The sequence below is a fragment of the Thermobia domestica genome, chromosome 2 (assembly GCF_964235325.1).
Source record: "Thermobia domestica chromosome 2, izTheDome1.hap1.1, whole genome shotgun sequence".
NCBI lineage: Eukaryota > Metazoa > Arthropoda > Insecta > Zygentoma > Lepismatidae > Thermobia > Thermobia domestica.
The window spans coordinates 361124067-361141331 of NC_137455.1; the positions used below are offsets into that span (position 1 = coordinate 361124067).

At 35.9% G+C, this 17265-nt stretch overlaps 1 protein-coding gene across 1 annotated transcript in view; it reads right to left on the reverse strand.

The window, feature by feature from the left end:
- Positions 1-17265, reverse strand: part of LOC145678823 (synaptic vesicle glycoprotein 2B-like) — a 90753-nt gene that overhangs the window by 37315 nt on the left and 36173 nt on the right. Inside the window, exons 5-6 of the mRNA XM_081749369.1 lie at positions 10657-10778; positions 3846-4084 (exon numbers count right to left, since the gene is read on the reverse strand). Of these exons, the coding sequence (XP_081605495.1) occupies positions 3846-4084; positions 10657-10778 (361 nt within the window). The remainder of the gene's footprint in view (positions 1-3845; positions 4085-10656; positions 10779-17265) is intronic.

Below are 17265 nucleotides of genomic sequence, written 5' to 3' on the forward strand. Positions count from 1 at the left end.
ATGTTACCGTTCTCCCGGCCTACGACTACATTATCTGTCGATGCGGAATGTGTTACTAAATTGTTTTTTATACTGTGTTAAGGACATCACGGCAAAATTGGATTTTACTGAGTCGAGGTATTATTTATTTTATGTTGTAAAATTCTAACTGTAAAAGGAAATTGTGTCAGTTTATGCATTGCGCTAATTTCTAATAGACAACAATCACACTAATTTCTAATAGTGAACAATCACACTAATTTCTAATAGTGAACAATCACACTAATTTCTAATAGTGAACAATCACGCTAATTTCTAATAGTAAACAATCACACTAATTTCTAATAGTGAACAATCACACTAATTTCTAATAGTAAACAATCACACTAATTTCTAATAGTGAACAATCACACTAATTTCTAATAGTGAACAATCACGCTAATTTCTAATAATGAACAATCACACTAATTTCTAATAGTAAACAATCACACTAATTTCTAATAATGAACAATCACACTAATTTCTAATAGTAAACAATCACACTAATTTCTAATAGTGAACAATCACACTAATTTCTAATAGTGAACAATCAGGCTAATTTCTAATAGTGAACAATCACACTAATTTCTAATAGTGAACAATCACGCTAATTTCTAATAGTAAACAATCACACTAATTTATAATAATGAACAATCACACTAATTTCTAATAGTGAACAATCACACTAATTTCTAATAATGAACAATCACACTAATTTCTAATAGTGAACAATCACACTAATTTCTAATAATGAACAATCACACTAATTTCTAATAGTGAACAATCACGCTAATTTCTAATAGTAAACAATCACACTAATTTCTAATAGTGAACAATCACACTAATTTCTAATAATGAACAATCACACTAATTTCTAATAGTGAACAATCACACTAATTTCTAATAGTGAACAATCACACTAATTTCTAATAGTGAACAATCACACTAATTTCTAATAGTGAACAATCACACTAATGTCTAAGTGAACAATCACACTAATTTATAATAATGAATAATTACACTAATTTCTAATAGAGAAAAATCACACTAATTTCTAATAGTGAACAATCACACTAATTTCTAATAGTGAACAATCACACTAATTTCTAATAGAGAAAAATCACACTAATTTCTAATAGTGAACAATCACACTAATTTCTAATAGTGAACAATCACACTAATTTCTAATAATGAACAATCACACTAATTTCTAATAGTGAACAATCACACTAATTTCTAATAGTGAACAATCACACTAATTTCTAATAATGAACAATCACACTAATTTCTAATAGTAAACAATCACGCTAATTTCTAATAATGAACAATCACACTAATTTCTAATAGTGAACAATCACACTAATTTCTAATAATGAACAATCACACTAATTTCTAATAGTGAACAATCACACTAATTTCTAATAATGAACAATCACACTAATTTCTAATAGTGAACAATCACGCTAATTTCTAATAGTAAACAATCACACTAATTTCTAATAGTGAACAATCACACTAATTTCTAATAATGAACAATCACACTAATTTCTAATAGTGAACAATCACACTAATTTCTAATAGAGAAAAATCACACTAATTTCTAATAGTGAACAATCACACTAATTTCTAATAGTAAACAATCACGCTAATTTCTAATAGTAAACAATCACTCTAAATTTTAATAGTGAACAATCACGCTAATAGCTGTCGATACATAAACTGCCTCCTTGTTGACGCCAATAAATATAACTAGCGTGTAGGTAATGGGCCGCTATAAAACGTATCGCTGATTGACTACTTATTTGCAACTTTAAAAACTTTTGTCTGAAATTATTTCAAAATAGATAATTATGATAGTGTTAATATGAGTGTGCTTTTTTCCTTTATTGTTAGGACAAGCATTAGTGTCGGATCTAGCCAGCTTTTGAGTAACAAAAATAATTTATAGATATTATTTATAGATATATTTTTGAAAGTTTATGGTACAACGAGATACTTTGTATTTTGGGCAGAAAGTGCTTCTACACAAGCACTATATCGGATATAATGTTAATTTAAGATAACAAAAGAAGAATGTTTTTAATATATGTAAGAAATATATTATTATTGTATAATTGGTTGCTAAGTGGTTGTTTTATAGATACTCAGTGGACATGTTTGATTCCAAAATAGTTTATGTGCATATACGTTAAAAGAGAAACAACGAATAAATTATTTACTACTCATCATCTACTTGTGATTTCAGTCTAAAAGGTGAGAATAATAGCGGATATAATTACGGAAGTTATTTTAAGGTGTGAACAATTACTGCCACTAAAAGATATACATATCTTATTAGTCGAACCAGGGTTGACGACCACCTTTGGTGAGTCGTTGTAATGGAAAAATCATGATATACCTATCATAGTCTAGGTTCTAGCTAGCTCGACTAGTTTTTACGGTGCCTTCTAGTTCCGCCACTTACAAGGATCTTTTCCATATTTACTTACGAATATTAATATTTGTATAACTGCATGTTGGTTCTTGAACATATATTATTATTATTATTATTATTATTATTATTATTATTATTATTATTATTATTATTATTATTATTATTATTATTATTATTATTATTATTATAAATTTGTTAGAAGTAAACAATTAAAGCTTTCAATAAATAAGATTTCAATCTCGGGTTGAATACTCGTTCACAACAACTATTTTTACTAAAATAATCAGATGAAATACCTTGTTGGTTCTACTGATAGAAAAAATAATTATTCATTCAATACGAAAATAAATGAATATATAAGTAAATATGTAGTTCGTGATATATGATTTAAAAAAAAAAAAGAACGTTCAGTGCAAAAAAGAATCAAGTCCACCTTTTCTCACTTTCGGCATATTTCATTCTTAAGATCTCGGTCTAAAGCTATCCTTTCAAAGCATAAAAGATTTACTAATGTCCAGATGTTATAAATAACTCTTATAATGTAAATATACATATACAGGGTGTTTCAAAATAACATCAACAACGTTTGGAAGGTAATGACAAAAATTATAAACCAACCTGGGTGCACAAATGCCTCCTTTCGGAGTTATAGGCTGCCAAAAACATGAAAAAATTAACTTTAAAGGTTCACAGTTCGAAACTATGGTACCTACCGTAGTCGGACCAAGACTTTACTTAGGAACTAATATGTGCGCTATCCAAAAATACATGTTTCAGAATTCAAAAATACTTAAACAACAATTTTTATAGAGGGAAATTTTCTACGGGTATGTATTTTGAGGTACTCAACAACTACCTCTATAAAAATTGTTGCGGGAGTACCGTAGGATTCTGAAACTTCAAAATTTGGATAGGGCACATAGTAGTTCCTAAGTGAAGTCTTGACCCGACTACGGTAGATCCAATAATTTTGGAGCTGAACTTTAAAGTTAATATATTTTTTTCATGTTTTCGGTCTATATTTCGGAAAGGAAGCATTTGCGTACGCAGGTTGGTCTATACTTTTTGTCTTATCTTGGTGTCAGGAATCATCTGTCAAACGTTGTCGGTGTTGTTTTGAAACAACCTGTATATAAACTTTCTCACGTATTTAAATGTACCATACAAATTTCGTGTTTTCCTTTCTCACGTCTTTGGTAATTGGATATGATACCCTTGTGCTCTGAACGTCTCACCTGTTATAAAAATATATTATTCTAATTCTGTTAAAAATTACGTAATCTTCAACACTAATATGACCAAGTGGCATGTGATGATGGTGTACCACAAGGAACAATTATGCTACCACTACTAACTTATTCACCAGCTTACGAAGCCGGTATTATCTACTTACGGGGTAAGTATCCTCATTTCGTCCTGTGTTCATTCTGTAAATCCTCTTAAATACTTCCATAGCTTCCTCTGTTCTCCCCTTAGATAGTAAGAAATGAGGGCTTTCCGGGAAGAACGAAAGTAAAATTGATGTAATAAGACTAGGAACTGCGCATAAAGCCACGAAAATCCTCCATGAATTGTATGTGAAGGAAGGTGATTCATAACCCCAGTCTCGTGGTATAACAGCCCATGCCAGCACTTGAAAGCAGTAAAAAGGAAAACAAATGTTATTAGTAAGTTTAATTAGTCTACTTACAAATAGGAAAAACTACAGAATCTCTATACGTTGTGGTTACCTGAAATCCGAAAGGTTCTATATGGAAAAGTACACAATAAATTTTACGAATCAACAAAATGAATGAATTAAACAATTAGTACAGCACAAAATCAAGTGCAGCAAAACATCCCTTAATTGCAGTGGCGCATTATGAAGGTAAAACCTGGGGGGCAGCCAAAACTCAGACTATGAAGGGTATATCATGAGTTTACTATAAAATTTCAAAAATATATAAATAATAGCTTAAATTATTTTTGTCACTCAAAAAAAACTGAGGGTCTAGTTTCCCCGGCCTCAGGATTGATCCCCTAATGTTCAACTGATACTTCTAAGTAACAGACATCATAAACCAGGCAAAAAATTTTCCTTGCAAAAATACATATATTTTTTGAGGAACAGAACTTTTCCTTTTACAGATACGAACGATCAACTTTACCTCTTCTGTATAACGAACATGAATTATTCCTTGTACTTATAACAGAAAATACGATCCCTATAATTGTATTTGTAATAAGTTAATCACCTGATGCAGTGGGGTGCGTAAAGAGGTGTTTCGGGTATTAAACCCCCCTTTTGAGCGCGATATTGTTGAAAAGTAAACATTTACTAAATTAAGACATATATGCATATACTGTATACAAAAATCACGCTTGTACTCAAATGATACAGAATTGAGTGCTTGCTGATACGATGCATACGCCACTAACATGGTGAACAACTACACAACACTTGAAAGCTGTGTTTGAAGAAATTCTCCGCTCACAAGGGACCGTTTTTTTTTTTTTTTTTTTTTTTTTTTTTTTTTTTTTTTTTTTTTTTGACAATTCGTTTTCTGAAAATGCATGCTATCATCGGATCCAGCACCAAAAGAAACCGAGAAAAACACGTTTTTAGCGGCAGACCGTAAACACGGCCGGAGATAAAGGGGTCCAAAGTTCGAATACAGGACACAGAAAGTGCATATAAACATCATGTAATTTTGAAACGAATGGAGGAATTGAGATCAAATTTGAGGTGTGAGTATCGAGTGTAAAGCTCTTCGGAATAGGTATATTGCGCATCATGTCGGCCATCTTAAAAGTCGCCATATTGGAGTTATCGAAAATAATGAAACGGGAAGGAAATCAGCATATCAGTTTAGTCTAGCTTGTCCCAAAAATTCAAACATGACGTTAGTTTTTACCAATCCTTATGTGTTGAGTAGTTACGGATTCTGGAAATTTTGAACAGCGAAATTACTGGTAGTCTTCTGCCATTTCAGTCGATTCAACGTAAACCAAGAATACGATCAAAATAGTGCTTGAGAACAGTTCTACAAATATCATAGTTAATAAGAAACTATTATGTTGTTAAGGCGATCTTGAAAGCAAGGGCGGATCCAAGGGGGAGATCGGGGCGCCCCCCAGAAGAGGAAACTTTCTTATTTTATATATATATAAATAAAACCCATCCCAAAGTTTGGAGCCCTTAAAAGTAGCAGTATGACAACCTACCGCCCCCCCCAGAAGTCGGTCCTGTATCCGCCCCTGCTTGAAAGGTGCATGGAAGCAATCGATATAAAACCTGAAGGTGTCAAAAGTTCAGAGCTAAGTAGGACCAACCTTGGATTGACAACAGATCTTATGCACGTTTAGTTGCATCTGTAGTGTACCTTAAGAATGATTGTGTGGTTAATACAAAAGTGGGAACAACAGTGAGCACATCTGAAGAACGATAAAGATAAACAATCAGGCTCATCACGGTTTTCACCAGTATTGAAATTTCCAGCATCCGTAACTCCTCAACACATAAGGGTTGGTAAAAACTAACTTCATATTTGAATTTCTGGGAACAAGCTAGCCTAAATTGATATGCCACATGATTTCTTTCCCGTTTATTTATTTTCGATAACTCCAATATGGCGACTTCTAAGATGGCCGACATGATGCGCAATATTCCTATTCCAAAGAGATTTACACTCGATACTCACACCTCAAATTTTATCTCAATTCCTCCACTCGTTTCAAAATTACATGATATTTATATCCACTTTCTGCGTCCTGTATTCTAACTTTGGACTCCTTCGTTTCCGGCCCTGATAACGGTCTGCCTCTAAAAACTTGTTTTTCTCGGTTTCTTTGAGTGCTGCATCTGATGATAGCAAGGATTTTCAGAAATCGAATTGTCCAAAAAAGAATGGTCCCTTGTCAGAGTAATTTTTTTCTTGGGAGTACTAACAAGTAAGGGACCATATGGTTGTCGCGCAAATCAGATGCAGACATACGCCATCTGATTGAGCATGAAAAGATATGGAGAATACAGAAATTTAAGGTGCTAAGGGCCATAGGGAGCGGAGCGAGGAAAGAGGAAACATTGAATGTCGGCAAAATTGAAGAAAGTTAATGACGGGAATGTCGGGAAAAGTTAATTTCTTGCAAACAGGGAAAGAAAGTCAAGCAAAAGGAAGAAACTAAACATAACAAGGGCATCAAGGAAGAAGAAAGATCATAGTCAGGGTTGCCATCCGGACCGCAGTGTTGCCAGCGCTGCATAACATTGATATGGAAGATATAGCACAATATAGCAATTCATGCACAAGGAAAAATATTAGTAACAGAAAAGACAATTGAAAAGACTTTGTACACGTGCGTAAAAAGGTTTAACGATAGTCGTGAGTGAATAATGTACATAAGGGAGGACAAATATAGACATGAAAGTGAAGGGGGTACACATGATAACACAGAAATGAAAGTGTTTGGGAGCATCGTTCCATGATGATGGTGATGATCGGTGTTCTGCCCGAAGGCAGGTTTTGACCTGAAGGTCCCTGGGCTGGATGAACCCATGGTGGTTTGCTATTGCCTTCCATGGGATGATAATGACGTATGAAGGACGGGAGCTACAGTTTAACGAGGGATCCGAACCTTTTGTGTTAGATCCGGGATTTGCAAATCTTCCTGGAAGAAGTTTTGTGGCTCGATCCTTCAGGGTAAGTATCGTGTTTTGCTTTTGGTTGACTCCTGGACTCCAAACAAGGATGACACACTTTACAACATGACAGTTCCTAACGGTGTTCAATTTTACAAAAAGCTGATGCCTCCGAAATGTACAGGCCTTATACAACCTGCTGATGTGTTCTTCTTTCGTCCATTCAAAAACATGGAGAAGTTCATCACAGATACGTTAGTGTTCTCCAGTGGCCACGTGAGAACTTTCTCCGCCTTCAGTCATTTGTTCATTACCAGTTTTCCTCTAGGCGATTCCAAAAGATGATACGCTTTGCGTTTTTCAAATGAACATCCTGGACAGTTTGAAACACCTTCCTATATTGCTTTGGAAAAGGACTCACAGAGGAATGCTGCGGAGACGCGTGTGACCAGCTTGCTTTCATCCGCCGTGCTCACTGCGAGAAACGTTTGTGTGTTAAGCACGCATTAATTCGTGATCTTCACGTCAACTGCAATTAAACTACAAATGGCGCGTACTGTTCTCTATTTTCCTCCATTTGTATATTCACGCGGGTGTAATATTCTCTCACGACTACGTTAAACCTTTTTACGCACGTGTACAGAGTCTTTTCAATTGTCTTTTCTGTTACTAATATTTTTCCTTGTGCATGAATTGCTATACTGTGCTATATCTTCCATATCAATGTTATGCAGCGCTGGCAACACTGCGGTCCGGATGGCAACCCTGACTATGATCTTTCTTCGTCCTTGATGCCCTTGTTATGTTTAGTTTCTTTCTTTTCCTTGACTTTCTTTCCCTGTTTGCAAGAAATTAACTTTTCCCGTCATTCCTGACTTTCTTCAATTTTGCAGACATTCAATGTTTCCTCTTTCCTCGCTCCGCTCCCTATGGCCCTTAGCACCTTAAATCTCTGTGTTCTCCATATCTTTTCATGCTCAATCAGATGGCTATGTCTGCATCTGATTTGCGCGACAACCATATTGTCCCTTACTTGTAAGAAGTCTTCATAATGAGTAAAGATAAACGCGGAGAGACAGCTATATGGTTAAGAATTCTATGCACAGCTTCTTCCATTCCTTTAGAAAATAAGTCCTTTTTCTTTCGGGCTTTGCATCTTTTTTTGCAACTTTAAAAATAAACCAACAAATGTTGTAGGATAAGATTTCAACGCGGAATATTTTTTTTCCTTTTGACTTTGTTTCGAAGGACTTCCCAGTAAATAAAATACCGAGTACAGCATTTCGATAGTAACACATATTTCGATTTATAAGTAATATAGTTGTGGCCTAATGCATGCAATTACCGTATGAGCTATGCGTAACCCCTCTGTTAAAGACAATTTTCATTTACGGACGAATAGTCGTGTGTCATCTAGTCAGAAGTTTCACTGTATTATTTAAATATTGTTTACGCGTCTCTATACAGGGTGGACAATTTATCTGGAACATCCGTGATAACGGAGAAATCAAAAAGAAGGAGAAAAGCGAAACTTTACACGAAGCAACTATAAGGAGGGGGATATCGTTTTACGTATTAAACACCACCACCCAGTTAACAGTGTTGCCATCCCAGTATAAAGTTATATCTTTTTCAAATGGTACTACGTCAGATTATTACAAATCTCAAACCGTTCCGGAGATATGATAAACATTGATAACGTTCGCAACACTGCTGAAAATGGCGTATTTCTGGAAAATATTTAAAATGATTGTTGTTTTCCTGCTTTTTTTTATAGCATTGCAGGAATAACTTTTAGTAGCTGTAATTACAAGTTCTCGCAATACATGCGAGACACCCTAGTAGGGATGCGCACGAGACAATGTTTGTGGCTGTCTCGTCTCGAAAATGTGCTGTAAAAGTGATGTCTTGACTCGAAAAATGTATATTTTTCTATTGGAAGAGGCGTGTCTCGACTCGAATTTTGTTAGGAAAATCCTGTCTCGACTCGTCTCGTGCGCATCTCTACACCCTAGTCGGGTAAAGACTTCACTTAGGAACTAGTATGTGTCCTTCCTTTCCTTTATCAGTATCTTCTCCTTTATCAGACACATCATCTTTATCAGGCACGATGAAGGCAATGATACTTCGTCGATAGTATATCGCTATTATTTACTAGGGAGTATATGCTTTGGTCAGAATTTGTCTTCTATTTTATGCAAGAAGTTCCAAGGGTAGAATGAATTGTATTCAGAAATGATGAGTATGCGGTAATTGTAATACATGGAGTTGGCAACTCTGCAGAGTATCAGCCACTCACTACCTGCGGGGCTAGTTGTAGGTCAACACAAATGGCGACTCGTTTGAAAAACTAGTCTCGCGATATCCGCTCAGTTATTCGATTTCTATGGGCAACATATGTTACCATGGCCAGTGCCGGATTTACGTATAAGCTAATCAAGCTAAAGCTTAGGACCTCACTCCCTTGGGGGGAGGGGGGTATTAAAGAAAAAACTAACGGTAATGTAATTTTAAAATAATAATAAAAAAGCAAATACGATAAAACTCACACAAAACAACGGTGTTTTGTATTATGTACTAGTTTGTTATGAATGGTCCTCCTGTTTTTCAGCTTTGCTTGTAATTGGAGCATGGTTCTCAGTCACGCTTCTGATGGAATAGGGCACCGTTAACCCAGCCCCGCTTGTAATAGGGGCCCAATAAAACCTAAATCCGGTACTGACTATGGCTAAAATTCGCCGGCAGCTGATAGAGGTTTACGGTAATGTCTCGGTTACGGTTACAGTAATGTCTGCTCAGCATATTCCAGAATGGTGTCGAAAGTTTGCGGCTGGTAAGAAAACGTTACCGACGAGAAACTCCCTGGCTGTTTTCCTTTAGCTTTATTCTTAATGCAACCATAGTTCTTACGCAAAAGTTATTTTGTGTTTGTACAGCACTTTATTTAACTCGTCTTTGTTACAACATTCGTTATATATGTAATTACAAATGTAGTTTATTTCTGTCAGTAGCTAGCTCCCCTTCTACTCCTCATCACACCTTCCCAGGGCACGAGGCCTCCAGATTGGGAACCACTGGTATAGAACATAAACAAATTACTACTATATGTAGTAGTCTTAGATGTATCAGAAGATTTTTTCTTAAGTATGCGCTCTACCCAGTGATGGATTTACGTATAAGCTAAACAAGGCTTATAGCTTAGGGCCCCCTTCTCTTAGGGGTCCCAAAAATTAAAGAAAAATGAATGTATATTTCCACAATATAAGTAAAACAATAAATAAAATAAAATCTACATATAGCAACAGTGTTTCGTTTTGTGTAGGTGCCTATGATGTGGAGCCCGCTCTGCTAGCCTGCTTCCTAAAACATCACTAGTTTTATGTATATAGGGTGCATACGTTCATCTGGCACATAAAGGGCCCATCTCCTTCAGTAGCTTACGGCCCCACCAAATCTAAATCCAGCTCTGGCGCTTATAATAATATAGTGCATACCCACCTCCCGCATTTTCTCGTAAGTTTATAGTGAGTGCAGACTGGACTACATGGATAAACACCCTATTACAGTCTTGAGTATTAATATTTACCTGGTGTTAAAACAACTCCAGTAGCCCAAAATGACTCAATCCAACAGATTGCTTTGGGTCTGTAGGCGTTACAATGAAACTCTCCAAAGTATGGATAGATGGCGCTGATAGCTCCATTCACACTGAAACAAACAAGTTCTTTTACCAAGCTTCCACTAATATTATTTTCTGAAAATAGGGGAAATACCTATAGGAAAGGCAAATTAAATTTATTGCTATGTTTTCGCAGGTGATATAAAATGGCAAGATTTATGATATTGAAGATCATTCTCAGAAAACTGTTGCAAGCGCTCTAATTTTGGATATGCTAATATGGCAACATTATTTCAGATTTTGCTAGACTGGGGTAAGATTTTCCACTCATATAAAGAAGAAATTAATGTCTTTTTAATTAGTATACAATATAAAATTAGTTAAAACGTATGCGTTTCTCAAATTCAAGGTGGAAATTGGTCCCCCTGCCCTCCCCAAATGACGCCCTTTACTAATAACTTAATAGATTTTACAATTACATTTAACAACTTCAAAATTAAATGTTTTCAATAATATTACGTAACCATTGGGAAAATCTAAGCGCAGATGGGAGAACAATATGAAGTTGGATCTCTCGGAAATAGGATTACAAAGTAGAAACTGAATCCAGTTGGTTAAGGACAGAAGTCAATGGAGAGCTTTTGTGAACACGGCATTGAACCAAGGGCACCGATTTCTCTGTAAATTTGGGGGGCCCATTTAGATGCAGAAGGTATATATATGAGGATTTTAAGACAAATTGCATTCAAATTATGCCAAATATTGTATATTCATAAATCAGCCCGGGCTCCCCAGGATCGGCGTCCTTGCATTGAACCTCCGAGTTCAATAGGCCATAGAGTTAGTTAAGTAGTTTTAATATTGCATATCTCTTTCATTATATATACAGAGTGTTTATAAAATCACGTAACATTTGCTTGTCTTTTTTTAAATGATCCGACCTGAGCTGATCTGCGAAAATGTACTCTACTGAAGACTGGGTAGCCATGGAATGAGGTCTTCTGCGTGTGGTAGTACAGGACATACGAGTACATAAAAGCCTCCTCCAACAATACAATTTATTAAGAATATTGTCAACAATTAAAGAGAATTGTCAGTGTGCATGACGAATAGCTCTCTGGGAGGTTGTCTGTTTCATAGGAGACTACCCATAACATTCAGTATGCTGTGACCCGCAATCAACGTGAATCAACCAGAAGAATCAGCAGGTATATTACCTGACCAGCGAACGAGTGCGGGCGACCGGTTTTGGAACTAAAATGCAAGCAGCAGTGTTTCTAACCGGATTACTTGTAAACAATCTATCAAAGTTCTTTTTGTTCTGTTCGTAATAAACCACTTCATGCATATGCTCAACAATCTGCCCCTCCCCCAGAATAGGATATTTTTTTATTTTAAAAATAAAACCTAAGAATTTTCACCTTTGTATTATACATGTAAAATAAAACCTAAAATAGGTAGGCCTTACTTTTTTGTTTTACGTTGCAGAAGCCAAATGAAGCAATAAATAGAAAGAAATTACTTACCTTGGCGTTCTTGTTCAAAAAAATGTTCACCTTCGAAATCGCAGGTGGCAATTTCTGTTCTAGAAATTGCAAACAATAGCTACTTCTCCTTTTCTAAAATTGTTTATTATTATTATTATTATTTTTGCAATACACTCTTACCTTGATTTGACTTCGAACGACCTCCCCACCCCCCAAACATTCAGCCAGGATCAACCCCTGGTTCAAGTTAAGTCAAACAGTTTCAAAACTTATTGAAGTTATTTGCAGAACATTTTAAGTAACAAGCAAAATAAATAAATAAATAAATAAATAAAAACTCCATATTAACTTGCGAACAAACTAACCTCAGTATTGTACAAAGGATCAGATGCTCTCTGTGGCAAAGAAAACGAATTAAAATTGGTCGATTCGACTCGTTCCGAAGTTTTTGACGAGAGGATATGTAGAATGTGTACTCATTATTTTCTGGTGGCTATCTCTAGTAATTTACATTCATGTATCACTATTCACAATACATCTGTATTACTGCAGAAATGGTTCACGACGACCGCATAACTTACGGCGTTCTTTACTAAGCAAAAAGATTCGGCTATGCATTACATCTAAACTGCAACTTTTAAAAACTATTGGATACACTGCAGAGTGAAACTCTCCACTCCCTTGTTCCACCGCGCTTGCCAAGAAACTGATGTAAGCACAACAGCAGCGCCATAGTCCCAGAACCGCATTGCTATCCTGGTCAGGTAATACCTTGGCATTTCTGGAAGTACTGTTTGTAAACATTAAGTCTTCACATTGAAAAAAAAAGCGTGCCACGTGAGCTGTCAACACTATTGATCTGTTGGTATTACAAAATATTGTAAAACGATTATTTCTTATTAATATTTGTTTCGTACAAAATTTCAACGATTTTCATCAACTAATTTTGAAATTAATAGAAGATAGTCTCAAGTTTAAAAAAGCACCTGTATATACTTAGTATATGTAAGTTTCTACATACAGCGCGTTCATGCTAATATTGTCGTCCTTCCATTAGAATTGTTCACATTGTTTTCAATCAGGGGCGGATCCAGAGGAAACTTTCTTATTTTATATATATAAATAAAACCCATCCCAAAGTTTGGAGCCCTTAAAAGTAGCAGTATGCCAACCCACCGCCCCCCCCAGAAGTCGGTCCTGGATCCGCCCCTGTTTTCAATAAGCTGTAATCCTTTCTTTTTCCACCTTCCTTTCTTTTCTACTAGATCTTTAAATTCAGCATTAAATTGCAGTATTAACTGTACCGAGTCCTCCGCCATCTTTGATTTTTCTAGTCCATTGATTTGTATAGGGCAGCGTTTCCCAACCGGTGTGCCGCGAATGGACCGCTGGTGTTACGCGAGAAAATAGAAACAAAATTATTAATTCTATAGCAACCAAATTGCAAGACATAGGAACAAAATGTATATTTTTGTATTTCACATTAGTATGAATTTTTACCATGGAAAAAATTACTGTAATTGTAATATATTATTCTACATTTATTGCTGTGTAGCAGACAGTATTTCGGCGCGTACACATTTCCACGATTAGCTGCTATGTTAAGCTTCAAATGAGAGTCATACTAACACCGAGAAATGGAAGCACTTGTACGGTACGCGTCAAGTGAACGTTCATAGAGCACTCATTCGCACGTGAATGACAGAACAACACCTTTGTTCAACAGGTGTGTTTTGACTTCGACGCATCGCAAGCTGTGTGATTGCAATAATATGCACCGGTTTTGGTTAAAACAGCAAAGTTAAAGTACAGGACATTTGTTTGTTCGTTCGTTATTTAGTGATCTTCGTTCTTAGTGAAAGGTTGGAAACAGTTTTCGAAAAAGAAAGCGTATTTTTAAATATCTGAGTCCTATATTTCATTGCAATTGTTTTCTATTTTAAAATTAGAATACAAAATAAGCATAATGAATACGCATAGGGGAATACCAGTGATCGAGCTTTCATCTCTGTAAGAAGGAGATCAATAATCACAGAAAAAAATTACCATGGTATTTTATATTTGCCAATAATAATAATAATAATAATAATAATAATATTAATAATAATAATAATAATAATAATAATAATAATAATAATAATAATATCTATGAGTGTGCCGCGAGAATTCAAGTTACACCCGTAGTGTGCCGCAAGTTGAAAAAGGTTGGGAAACGCTGGTATAGGGTATTATTTTTCTGCTCTGTTTAAAATAAATTAAAATTATGAAAATGTGATTTTATTAATTTCTACTTCAAGTCTAGTTTAAATGTCCCTTGCTCTATCGATATGAATTTGCATTAATTATAAATTAAATATTACTTAAATTAAATTGCGTTACTATATATTAAAATTATCAGCATTTAATATTCCTGAAGTAAGAAATACTTCAATGGACTTAAAAGAGAAACCACTAAAATTCCAATTCATCTTAAAGGAAGCAGAAAAATAATTTTATATACAGACCGTTATCAAAATAATGGAAACACCTGGAGTGAGAAACACGTTAGATGTACGAGAGAGGATCAGAAACTAAGGTTGCAAGGCCAATATTTCTGGAGTTTCGTCCGTTATAGAGGAATGAGAGGCGTCTGGTAATTTTAATACATAAAGCTGGCAACTATGCACAGTTTCAGCCACCGACGGCGCTAAGCGTAGGTAAGCACAAATGGCTCAATCGTTCAATTTCTGTGGGCAAAACACTTAACCGCGGCTGAAATTCGCCGGCAGGTGGTACAGGTTTACGAAGAAACTGTAATGTCTTGTCAGCATGTCGCAGAATGGTATCGAAAGTTTGCGGCTGATAGAGAAAACGTCACAGACGAGGAGCGCATTGCCCAACCCAGCACGGCATCAACAGACTTGAACACACTTCGCGAGGAAGAACTGATTCAAGACCTCGTTCCAAGTGACTTTCACATGTTTCCGCACTTGAAGGAGCACTAGGAGGCCGTCACTTCGCTTCAGAAGAGGAGGTGAAACACTTCATGACAACGTGGCTGAACAGGCAGCGACAGAATTTTTACCAGGAGGGAATCTTCAAACTCATTCCACGAGAACAATTCTCGAACTATTCAAGACCTGGAAACGAACATTCGCAGTGCCATTGAGAACATTAACACTTCTAATCTTCGTAAAGTTGCTGCCATCATGGTGAAACGTGTGAACCAGTGTTTGAATCAAAACTGGGGACACTCCTAGCATCCGCTGTAGAGCTGGTAACTCATTTCTGATAGTAGTAGTGTTGCCGGGTACATGTAAGTAAAAGTTTTATCATGATAATTTCAAAGTTTGTTTTTCATTGTTTTCAGGAATTGCATAATGTAGCCGGATCCTTAGCACACCTTTTGATGCACTGAAATATCAGCAGGGTTGCCAATTCAGAGTGTTAATTTATGAAAACTGCAATATCCCTAGTTCCCCTTTACAGAGGCCTCATCCGATTAGTTATCGGTGGAAATGAAAAATTATTTTTTCTGCTCCATAGTTTCCAAGCTACTGCAACTAAACAAACTGAAAATTAGCGACATGACATCCATACGTATGAGTTATGAGTCAATTTACATGTTTTACAAAAAAAAGAAAAAATCGGTTACATCTGGCAACACTGTGTCGTTCCTAGAGTACTTCAATCGTTGCTTCCTAGTTAAAAATATATGCATGCACAAAGCTCCATTTCGGTATAGCCATTATTCGTGAATCACTTCAGGTTCAAAAGTTCTACTATCCCAAACTTCGGGTTGCATTGTACATTGGCCATCCTGTATCTGTTGGCTATAATAGTTGTATGAAATACTATATACACATTTCACTGCGAGCTTTCTAACCTTACATTCTGATTGCTACTCATATGCATTGGTAACTGTGACGCCGCGACTAGAGCACCGGGCTGTTGGTGATTGTTAGGGCAAACTCCATACTACCTGAGGAGCACTGGAACGGCAGACTGTTGTGAACAGATCAGACATTGATACTCTAAAATTGGAAACCTTTCTGATTCCCAAAGAGGCGAAATTCTTGACACTCTGTTATATATTGTGAGCAAGACAAAAGTGGTCAGAGTCTTGGGTATATCATAAGTTGATTATAGGATTCCTATTTTTAATTTTTCCAATAGCGTTATTTTTTTTTTAAATAATAATATTGTATTTTGTTGCCAATTTCGTCTATCAACAATAATTATTGATTTTTTCTAAGTTTTCGTTTTCGTCAGCTAGTCATGTCTGTATTTAACTACCTTATATATGGGCATCAAGTTTGTTACCCATTAAAATGCATGAATTTAGGCACATTCTTCTAAAGTGTGTGAATTTATATTATTTTAGTATTGTCGTATTCTAAATATTCAATGTTATTATATTGTAATAAATATTTTCAAAATTAATCACTCAGAAACTTCCATGATTATTAAAAAATACTTCGATTATATTCAGTCTTGTATATGTTTACTTTACTTTCCAATATGTTTTAATGTAACGTTGCAGTGAAAACAGGCGTGTGAACCCCTAATTTGCTGAAGTCTGATGTTGAGACTAAGTACTAGATGGGTCCATAAAATGGAAGACAGTCGTGCGATTTCTATTCCTATTTACAAGGTGGGGAAAATAAAAGTAGCCCGGACGAGTAGGTACGATTGGATGTGAATATACACACACGTGAATATACGTGTGTGCCCAACCCTGAAACTTCGCGCGGCTGTATAATAGTATAAGAATAAACACCCTGGTTTCCAGTGGATCCTGTGCTAATGCTTACCAGTCACGGAACTGCCCGTGATAAAGCCGCCACTTTTAGGGGACCATGTGAACCCTATGGCCCACATATTTCCGGACAATGACGCGATATTAGAGGATTATAATGTGTCCTTCACGCAGCTGGAAGCTGTAAGGTACAGCGTGGTTTAAGGTACATTGCGATGAAGCCAAATACCCATCTGGCCCGCACAATCCCCGGAGTTGAACATAATTTAACATCTGTGATTCGTTTTGGAGTAACGGATCCGGTGAAGATTTTCCGCGTCCATTCTTTCTCATGGAAGTGATTCCCTGCTT